General features: G+C 35.7%; 1 protein-coding gene across 1 annotated transcript; it reads left to right on the forward strand.

Annotated features, from left to right (window-relative positions):
• The first annotated feature begins 990 nt into the window (after positions 1-990).
• LOC132189285 (plasma membrane ATPase 4) lies at positions 991-9,378 on the forward strand. The gene is made up of 16 exons (XM_088510597.1): positions 991-1,293; positions 3,539-3,658; positions 3,758-3,994; positions 5,215-5,976; positions 6,095-6,217; positions 6,320-6,424; positions 6,517-6,661; positions 6,742-6,906; positions 7,021-7,259; positions 7,350-7,382; positions 7,470-7,551; positions 7,662-7,822; positions 7,919-8,092; positions 8,277-8,459; positions 8,552-8,733; positions 8,833-9,378. The coding sequence occupies exons 1-16, from the start codon at positions 1,237-1,239 to the stop codon at positions 8,927-8,929; spliced, it is 2,865 nt and encodes a 954-aa protein (XP_088366723.1). The 5' UTR covers positions 991-1,236; the 3' UTR covers positions 8,930-9,378.
• Positions 9,379-10,847: the final 1,469 nt, after the last annotated feature.

Here is a 10,847-nt window from a genome sequence, read left to right on the forward strand (position 1 = left end):
ATTTGATTGTTTCCTTTTTTTTGTTTGGCATGAAATTAGATTGGCGGCTGAGCGCGGCCGTGTGTGAATTGGGTTTCTTTTTTCAACATCAAATTTACTTTCTCTCTATTGAATTTCAATTCAGCACGTCAAAACGTTATAACACGATTACCTTGTGTTTCAATTAGACTTGCATTGACGAGAACCAGTCATACACAATAAAAAGAGCAATGTTAACATTTAGTACTCTTTGATTGTCGTGTAATTTGTTGATCTGATAATGAAAATCAGTCATTATATCTGTATTTATAAAAATTGAGATATTTCAGTTATATAATAATTGTATATCAGTCTACTAAATAGTATGACTCACAATTTTTTACACAACGTGTAAATACGGCATAAACTCAACGCGACATTGGTGACTTATGAATGAGGGGTTTGGCCCGTTTAATTAAACGGGTCGAGCTGTGCTTGACGTATATAATCTTATACTCATACTTCGATACAATTACCTGAACCCAACATGCTATATATATTTATGATTGATAATTTTTTACTTGGTTTGCAAACCCGACACAAACCTAGAGAGTATGATTTGTTTAATGGGCCAGGCCAACACCACTTTTAGATCGTTTGAGTTTGCGATTTAAAAACGTAATTTTTAAAAATATAATTAAATATTTAGTAAAGTTACAACTTTGCATTTAAAATTGCACTTTAACATTTTAAAATAATGCGTTTTTAAAAGAACACATTTTTATACTTTTATTACTCCAAATAAAATCATATCATAAACCAAAATTGAGAATACCGAAAGAATATAGCACGGTACCAACAAGAGGGCATAGATAGGAGGAGCAGGTGGCACATGATAGTTGCCACGTTGACAAGGCCGGACCCTGAATTTGGGTGTGTCAGGGGCAGGTTGGGACCCCCAAAGGCATATCACCATCATCATAACCATCATCATCAGGTCGACTTGGGGTGGGAGCTAAACGGCGGTGTCACGTTCTCTCTCTTTCTCACAGTGCAAATGCTAATAAGAACTACGAAGCCTTAGTTCTTTTATATATATATAGGAGAAGGCAGAGGAGAGAAAGTGCGCCTCATCACTTTTTCTGGTTTCTTGGGATACAGAATTCTCATTCAATGGCCCTTTAAATCTCCAGGGCTAGCCCCTCGATCGATTCTACCCATTATTTTTGCTTTTGATCTTCTTCTGCGGCTGTTTTTCTTGCTGGGCTTCACTCAAACATGGCGTCTGACAAGGGTATCGATCTTGAGCAGATCAAGAACGAGACCGTTGATCTGGTTCGTATTCCTTCCCGCTGTTTCTATCTCTTTTTCTCGAGAAAATTTTGATGCTGTGTGTTTTCTTTTCTGTCTGCTGTAAGCTTTCAAATATGGGTTTCATAATATGCCCAGATCGACTTCTTTGTTTTTTCTTTCTCTACTTCTGGTCGAAAGATGCAGTTTTTCATATCCTTTTCATGTTTCTTACTTCCTTTCAACTTTCTCCTCTGAGCCTCTGTTTGGCTGGCTAGAAAATCTAGGGGTATATACGACGCCGGAAAACAATATTTTGAATTTGATGTTAATTAATTAATGAATTAATTACAACATAATAACATGCATGAATAGCTACAACTATGGTGCCTAGTATTTGTCCAGACCTTTGAGTTTCTACGTTCCTTTACATATATATATATATATATTATAAGATGTTTCTTTTATTTTCCTTCCTTTTTTCCCTCCAACAAAACAGGTCACATGTATCCAATAGAAACTAGATCTAAACATGTGACGGTGCTACGTCTCATTTTTAGTTCCCTTAAGGTGCCCCCATCTTTTCTGGAATATTATCCTAAATATATAGTAATTATTCCATGCTAAGCTTCATTAATAATATAAAATTATATAAATCATTATATCTTTAAATGGGGAGGATCATGGATCATGGATCATGGATCATGTTCGGCTTGTAAGGGTTCTCTCGTTTATTTCTAAGCTTTTTTCTACCTAAAATTAATTAAATCATTATATCGTTAAATGCACCAACTTTATCATTTCTTTTATGAGTGCTCTCTCTTGTTTGTTCATTTTACCAACTTTATCATTTCTCTTGTAAGGGTTCTTTCTCTTGTCCGTTCGTTTTAGAGAATTTTGGTACCTCTTCGTAGTAGTTTAAGCTTTTTTCGACTTAAAAACTTAGAAAATTAGCATTTGGGTGAACTGTTTTTTTCATAATGTTTGACATAATTTTTTTTTTGAAAAGTCAATTTTGATTTTTTTTTTAAATAAAAAAGTCAAAGAAGTATTTTTGAAACTTTTTACCGGAACACAGCACCAAAAAAAAAAAAAAAAAAAAAACCCGAACGAACTCTTAGTCCGGTTGGAAATTGTATTGAAAAATGCTTGGCTTCATTGAAAAATTTATCTTTTGGGCATTTTAATCCTAGGTAGCATGACCATTTTTCAAAAATCTATTAATTTATTGTTTAAAATCTATTAATTTTAAAATGGGTCATGCCACCTAAGATTAAAATGGCCAAACGATGAACTTTTTAATAAAATCAAGCATTTCTCTTTATATATAGAAGACTTTTTTGAACAAAAATAAATTCATTTTAATTTTTTTGGTCAAAAGTTAATTTTAGTCTATTTTAGAGAAAAAAAAAAAAAAAAAGTCAAATTTTTTTTTGTTTTTGTGTTTTTTACCGTTTTAGTAACAGAATTTGCTTGGTAAACACGTCTCTTTCCATATCGTTGGAGATTGGAATCATCGATCTGCCCGATGCATGCTCCCTCAGATTTTGACAGAACTAAATACCTACCAACGGTAAACATTACATTAAAACAAATAAATAAAAAATCCCACGTTCGACGCTTTCTGAAGCTCCTTAATTATTTCTTGGATTCATCCATTTTCAATGTTTCGCTCCGTCCACTTTACCCTTTATTCTTCAGTAATTTACCGCCAGACCCATCACGTGACCCCACCTGCCACATAACGGCGTGAGTCAACGCCTCTGTGACTGCGCAGGAAGCAGCAGCAGATGCCGCAGGCTTTTACGTAAATACTTTAAAGAAAAAAAAAAAAGAAACAATTTTCACTCCAACAAATTTTTTATTATCTTATCTACTTTCTTTAAATATTTTTTAAATGAAATTTAACTCAGTGCATCAAGTATGCAAGATGCTATATATATATATATATATATATATATATATATTCTAATATTACTTGCTATTATCATCTAATTTAAAATATTTAATTACTCAGTTTTGGATAAAACAATGTTCTTACTTTTGAAAGCCAAATCTTATGCATATATTAACTGTAGCTTTTACGTGTGATAAAAGTACTTTTATATGCTAAATAAACAACAGTCGCTAGTTGAATCTATGATAGTATATTTTGAATCTCTGTGTACTTTTGGATGATATATGCAGCAACTTTTACTTGAAAAACGAAAGAAAGGAAAAAAAAAAAAAAAAATCTATATGTTGGTGTACTGAGTATCAAATTTCCTGGCAATTGTTTTGTTGTGTACAGGAAAAAATTCCCATTGAAGAAGTGTTCGAGCAGCTGAAATGCTCAAGAGAAGGTTTATCTGGAGCGGAAGGAGAAAACCGGCTCCTGATCTTTGGACCCAACAAACTAGAAGAAAAAAAGGTCCGTACTGAAACGGAGTATCTATATTCAAATTTTCATTAAAATGTTTATAAATTCTGATGTTGATGGTTTGTGTCTGTTTGAATTTCAAATGATCAGGAAAGCAAATTTCTCAAGTTTCTGGGATTCATGTGGAATCCCCTTTCATGGGTCATGGAAGCTGCTGCTATTATGGCAATTGCATTGGCAAATGGTGATGGAAAGCCCCCAGATTGGCAAGACTTTGTCGGTATCTTTGCCTTGCTGGTCATCAACTCTACCATCAGTTTTATTGAGGAGAACAATGCTGGGAATGCTGCTGCAGCTCTCATGGCTGGTCTTGCTCCTAAAACTAAGGTAACAACCAGGGACGGAGTCAGAAAATTTTATGGAAGGGGGCCAGCCAAATTTTTTTTTTTTTTTTTTCTGTTCTTTAAAATTTTTTTATTAAAAAAAATTATTTTAGTTGTTTTTTATGAACTAAAGACTACTGTAAGGGCCAAAAAAGTGGACATTTGAAAGTAAGGGCCAAAAATAAAAAAACTTAGTGGGTATGGGCCAAAAAATTTTATTGGATATGGCCAAAAAAATTTAAAAATAGGGCCAATTTTTTTTTTTTTTTGAAGGGGCCAAATGACTAAAATTAAAACTTTAATTTTACTTTTTTTTATTATTTTTTTAACTTATAATTTTTTTTCCTTATTTTGGGGTTTTTATTATTTTTTTTACTTAATTTTTTTTTTCCTTATTTTGGGGGGGGGGGGGGCCATGGCCCACCCCGGTCCCCCCCTCCCTCCGTCTCTGGTAACAACCAATGATGAGTGTGAATATGTAGACACTAATTTAGAAAGCTACCATTTTTTTTTAATCCGAAAAATGATTTGGAAAGAAGCATGAGCGTCAAGTTGTCCACAATGGATGAACTTAATATAGCTAGGAAGCTTGGACTTTGAGGAGGCATATGTTTAGCATACTCATGATTATGAGACATAAAAATGAATCAGTAAACAAACAAAACTCTTTTGAGTACTGTGAAAGCTAGATGATTTTGTTGTTAGTATATAGAATGCTTAGCTCAGCTGGATAGAGTAGATGTAAAGGGTTAGAGCATGCTTGGAATTATGTTTGAAAAATAAAACTTTTTAAGTCAAAAAAAGTGTTTTCTAGTAAAAGCTTCATTTTTAAGCTTTGCTAAAAATGAGTTTTTGGTAATTTTTAGTCTTTTTGGACCTTTAAAAGTTCTTTCAGTTTTTTTTTATCAAACGGATACTTTTTTTTTTTTTTTTTTTTTTTTTTTTTCAAACGAACTTTTTGAGTGTTAAATGCACTTTTAAGCCCTTCAAATGCATATCCAAACAAGCCCTTAGTTGCTGTTGCAACTTTTGGCCGGCTCAGTAGCTTGCTATAGTGTTATGCACAATTCTTGAGTTCTTTTATACAAATTCTTGTTCATCTAATGAACACAAGTTATTAATCCTATATTTATGATTTAATCATATGAAGTAGGTGGGTGGAGCCTGTTTTAGCTATGAAAAGTGTAAGCTTCATCTCATTGTTTCATTGTGTTTTTCATGTAGGTGCTTAGGGATGGTAAATGGACCGAGCAAGAAGCTGCAATTCTGGTTCCAGGTGACATCATTACCGTCAAATTGGGAGACATCATCCCTGCTGATGCCCGTCTTCTTGAAGGTGATCCTTTGAAGGTTGATCAGTCCGCCCTTACCGGAGAGTCACTTCCGGTGACTAAAAGTCCAGGGGATGAAATTTTCTCTGGCTCAACTTGTAAGCAAGGAGAAATTGAAGCTGTGGTTATAGCTACGGGTGTTCATACTTTCTTTGGGAAGGCGGCACATCTTGTGGATAGCACCAACCAGGTTGGACACTTCCAGAAGGTGCTCACTGCAATTGGGAACTTCTGTATTTGCTCCATTGCGATTGGAATGTTGATTGAGATCATAGTCATGTACCCTATTCAGCACCGAAAGTACAGGGATGGAATTGACAATCTTTTGGTTCTCTTGATTGGAGGCATCCCCATTGCCATGCCCACCGTCTTGTCAGTGACAATGGCTATTGGGTCTCACAAGCTGTCTCAGCAGGGTGCCATCACCAAGCGAATGACTGCAATTGAAGAGATGGCTGGCATGGATGTGCTTTGCAGTGACAAGACAGGGACACTAACCCTCAACAAGCTTAGTGTTGACAGAAACTTGGTTGAGGTGTTTGCTAAGGGTGTTGATAAGGAACATGTGATCTTGCTTGCTGCAAGGGCTTCTAGGACTGAAAACCAGGATGCCATTGATGCTGCCATTGTTGGAATGCTTGCTGACCCTAAAGAGGTCTGAATTATTGGAAAAGAAAAATCACTTTCCTTTGCCTTGTAGTTTGTTGTTTCTTAAGTTTGTGCAGAAACCTGTGAACGATTATGGTTATGTTAAAATATGTGTGTCTGTGCAGGCTCGGGCTGGTGTTAGAGAGATTCACTTCTTACCATTCAATCCTGTGGACAAGAGAACTGCTTTGACTTACATTGATGGTGATGGAAACTGGCACCGAGCAAGCAAAGGTGCCCCTGAGCAGGTAATGATGTTCATGCTGTTCAGTTAGCCCAAAATTGCAATACACTATTTGGAAGGTTTCCTAGTCAAGCCCTTTTCTTAACTAATTAATTCCTGTAAACAGATCTTGACCCTTTGCAACTGCAAGGAGGATATTAAGAGGAAGGCTTTTGCTGTTATTGATAAGTTTGCTGAACGCGGACTTAGATCGTTGGCTGTTGCTAGACAGGTTTTTACTAGCAATCTTGATGATTTAATAGCTAATACTGTCTTCCACCTCTTCATTTTAGTGATAAACACTTTTTTTTTTTTTTTTTGCAGGTAGTGCCAGAAAAAGCCAAGGAAAGTCCTGGCAGTGCATGGCAATTTGTTGGTTTGTTGCCCCTCTTTGATCCTCCAAGACATGACAGTGCAGAAACCATCCGAAGGGCTCTCAATCTTGGTGTTAATGTCAAGATGATTACTGGTAAAGCAAATAATTGTTTTATCTTCCCTAAAAATGCAAATTTTTTTTATGCTCACTTGTACTAATGTTTTAATGTGCAGGTGATCAACTTGCCATAGCAAAAGAAACCGGCCGAAGACTGGGAATGGGAACAAACATGTACCCATCTGCTTCTTTACTTGGTCAACACAAGGATGAAAGCATTGCTGGCCTTCCCATTGAAGAGTTGATTGAAAAGGCAGATGGGTTTGCTGGAGTATTTCCAGGTTGGTGCTTTTAGTATGCTGGCTAGCCAAAGCCAACAAATTTTGACACTTCAGTATCTAGTTTAGAGGACAAATAATTTCTTCTATCACTAATTTCTGTTTCCCACTGTATAGAGCACAAGTATGAAATTGTGAAAAAGTTGCAAGAGAGTAAGCACATCTGTGGAATGACTGGAGATGGTGTCAATGATGCCCCTGCTTTGAAGAAGGCTGATATTGGAATTGCTGTTGCTGATGCTACTGATGCTGCAAGAGGTGCTTCTGACATTGTTCTCACAGAACCTGGGTTGAGTGTTATTATCAGTGCAGTGCTGACTAGCAGAGCTATATTCCAAAGAATGAAGAACTACACTGTTAGTTGCTCACTTCTTTTCTTCTTGATCATATTCCAAGTTTTCCATTGAGTAAAACATTTATGGGTTTGCCTACTTTTCCTTTTGCAGATTTATGCAGTCTCCATCACCATTCGTATAGTGGTAAGTTAAGACTTATGCTTTTGAACTCTATAAGTAAATATTAGAAAATGTGTGCTGATCAACATGCTTTTTTCTGTTAAATTGCAGTTTGGTTTCATGCTTATTGCTCTGATATGGAAATTTGATTTCTCTCCCTTCATGGTTCTGATCATTGCCATTCTAAATGATGGTGAGTTCTTAGTATGTGCTATTATTAAATATATTTAACACTTCTTCTCTCATTTTTTGTTCTTACACAGCTTTTTTGATATTGACACCATGTATTGTTATCTTTTGAAGGAACAATTATGACAATCTCAAAGGACAGAGTGAAGCCCTCTCCTCTACCTGATAGCTGGAAACTGAAAGAGATATTTGCTACAGGGGTTATTCTTGGAGGATACTTGGCATTGATGACTGTCATATTCTTCTGGTTAATGAAGGAAACTGACTTCTTCCCTGTAAGAGATTTCTATTGCTTAAAAATGCTTTGATGGTAGCTTTATTTATCTTTGTAAAACTTTTGTTTAATATGATTTCTGCTCTTGCAATTTCAGGACAAATTTGGTGTCAGACACATCAAGGATAGCCCCAAAGAAATGATGGCTGCTTTATACTTGCAAGTGAGTATTGTGAGCCAGGCTCTGATATTTGTGACTCGATCTCGCAGCTGGTCCTTCGTCGAACGCCCTGGACTGCTACTACTCACCGCTTTCGCAATTGCACAACTGGTAAGAATCATGGTGTCATGCATTTCAAGATGCAGTTAAACACAACTCTTTTTCTTTATCATTGGTTACACAAAGGGGAGTCAAGGGAAATGGAATGAAAATGAAAAAAAACCAGATGATCTGTGGAAACAAAGGTTGGTGTGTTATGATGTTACAAGAAGCTAACTTATTATGGTCTTCTCAGATTGCAACTGTCATTGCTGTATACGCCAACTGGGGCTTTGCCAAGATACACGGAATGGGTTGGGGATGGGCTGGAGTCATCTGGCTTTACAGCATTGTCTTCTACATTCCACTTGACATAATCAAATTTGCCATCCGCTACATCTTAAGCGGGAAGGCTTGGCTGAACTTGCTAGACAACAAGGTTTGTTTTCTCTTATGTTTGTGAAAGTAGAATTATGCAGAATCAGCTAGTAGTTGGATGGATTACTTAACTGAAACTCTATGTAACAACAGACTGCCTTTACCACCAAGAAAGACTATGGCAGGGGAGAGAGAGAGGCTCAATGGGCTCTTGCTCAGAGAACCCTCCATGGGCTTCAACCACCAGAAACTACTAATCTCTTCCCTGAAAAGAGCAGCTACAGAGAGCTGTCTGAGATTGCAGAACAAGCCAAGAGGCGAGCTGAGGTTGCAAGGTAAGTCACCATTTTTATCTTGTGTGTTTAAACTCATGAGATATATATAAGATCTTCCCCCATGAATAATCATGTTTCTTTCTCGATTTGCGGCTATAGGCTTCGAGAGCTTCACACGCTCAAAGGGCACGTCGAGTCGGTGGTGAAGCTGAAAGGGCTGGACATTGAGACAATCCAGCAGCATTACACAGTGTGAAGAAGCAGAAGCAAGAGTTATCAGAGGGGGAGAAGGGCAGCATGCAGTTTGATGCCCTCCCTGCACAAACCAAGGAGAGAAAAAAGAAGGCCTAACTAGTTAAACCTTTCTAGATAGGATGACATGTTTGTGCTAAAAACTCTCCTCTTTTTACTTTTTCCGTACGTATTTTGAGTGCCGAAGAAAGGGTTGTCTTTGGTTTCTTCCTGCTCTGGTGTAGGAGCGGTGTAGTTACTTTTTTTCACACAGCTTTTCTAGCTTTAAGTTGTGCTCCTTTTTCCTTCCTTCTGATGAGCCTTGGTGCTGCTATGTTAATCTTTTAAATGCTTTCCATGTTGTATGCCGTCATCAAATGGCAATGACCAAATGTAAACATATATAATATCTGAGATGGACCTGGGAGAATAAGAGTGCATGGAACTTTTACGGCCATGTTCAAATTCTGGATTTCTTGATGAGTAGCTACACATCTTGGTAATCATAACATTGAATATATAAGGAAACTTAACTTTCCAATTCAAAATGAAAATCCTAATCACATTAAGAATCCTAGCTAGATGAAGTACAAGTCCCCGGAGTCTTTCGGGGGTGGCTCGTTAGGGGTGGCCAAGGCCCACCTCGATGGCACCATGAGTGGCTGCACCACCCTCAAATTCTTTGGGGCGTGGCTGGCCACCGATAGAAATCAGCTTTCAATTTGTTTTGCTTTTTTTTTCTTTTTAATTTGAGTTTTAGAAAAATAAGAAGTTATGTTTTTTTTTTTCGGTAATTTTAATTAGGGCATATATATTGTTACTAAACTAAGGACTATGAATACTTATTCAATTCCACCATCCTTCATTCCTAGTAATAATTATTCATTTCTCTAATGGAATACCAATTCTAAGCATTATGAATCTTATCCCAAAAGGAATCCAAGTTAAATTAGGAATCTTTGGTGGTGTTACCATTCCACTAAACACTATTCATCTCATTTTTCCAAAAAAATCAATATTAAAACATTTTTACTTTTTATATCACACAATTCACTTCTTATATTACATCATTTACTTTTTACGACTATTTAAATAAAAAAAAATTACCACAAAACAATTTTTTTTTTAGTTTTCAATACTACTTTTTCACTTTTCTATATCAATCATTATATATATATTTTTAATTTAAAATAAATAAATAGTGCCATATTGCCATGTTGTTTAACAAACAAGGTCATTGTTCTAGAAAGAATTCTTATATCACATCATTTACTTTTTACTACTAGTCAAATAAAAAAATTACTACAAAGCAAAATTTTCTACTTTTTTATACCAATCATTTTTTTTTTTAAAATTTAAAATAAATGAACAGTGTCGTGTTGCCATGTTGTTTAACAAACAAGGCCTTTGTTCTAGGAAGAATTCTAGTCAAAGTAGAAAGCTTTGCAATCCTAATCTCATTATGAATCTTTATCTAACTAGGTTTGAGAATTCTATTGAATTATTAATATTAGGATTCCTAATGGTTTCCAGCCCTTAATATCAATGACATTGCTTAAATGAGAATCCTTACCCAATTAGGTATAGAAATCTTAACCATAGGCTTCCTTATTCCAATCAAATTGAAATTCCTACTTGTTTTAGGTTTACAAGTCAACCTTTCATTCTCACAAGAAAACTTGTAAAAGAAATCTAAACAACTTAAGAGATAAACAGGAAGGTCTAGCTTTAATTGGATGACAAATGATATTTCAAGAACGATAGAAAGGTCCTAATGTTTTAAGGAAAATCCTATGCCTTTTAAGGGTACGTTTGGCATTGTGATTTTATAAACAAGAAGTGCTATGTTAATTCAAATCGCAAAAAATGAATCGTTTGAGATTACGTTTTAAAAAAATTGTGATTTGAAAATATAAAAAATTCGCATTTTCAAATTGCAAGCA

Source organism: Corylus avellana, chromosome 9, assembly GCF_965113065.1.
Source record: "Corylus avellana chromosome 9, dhCorAvel1.hap1.2, whole genome shotgun sequence".
Taxonomy (NCBI): domain Eukaryota; kingdom Viridiplantae; phylum Streptophyta; class Magnoliopsida; order Fagales; family Betulaceae; genus Corylus; species Corylus avellana.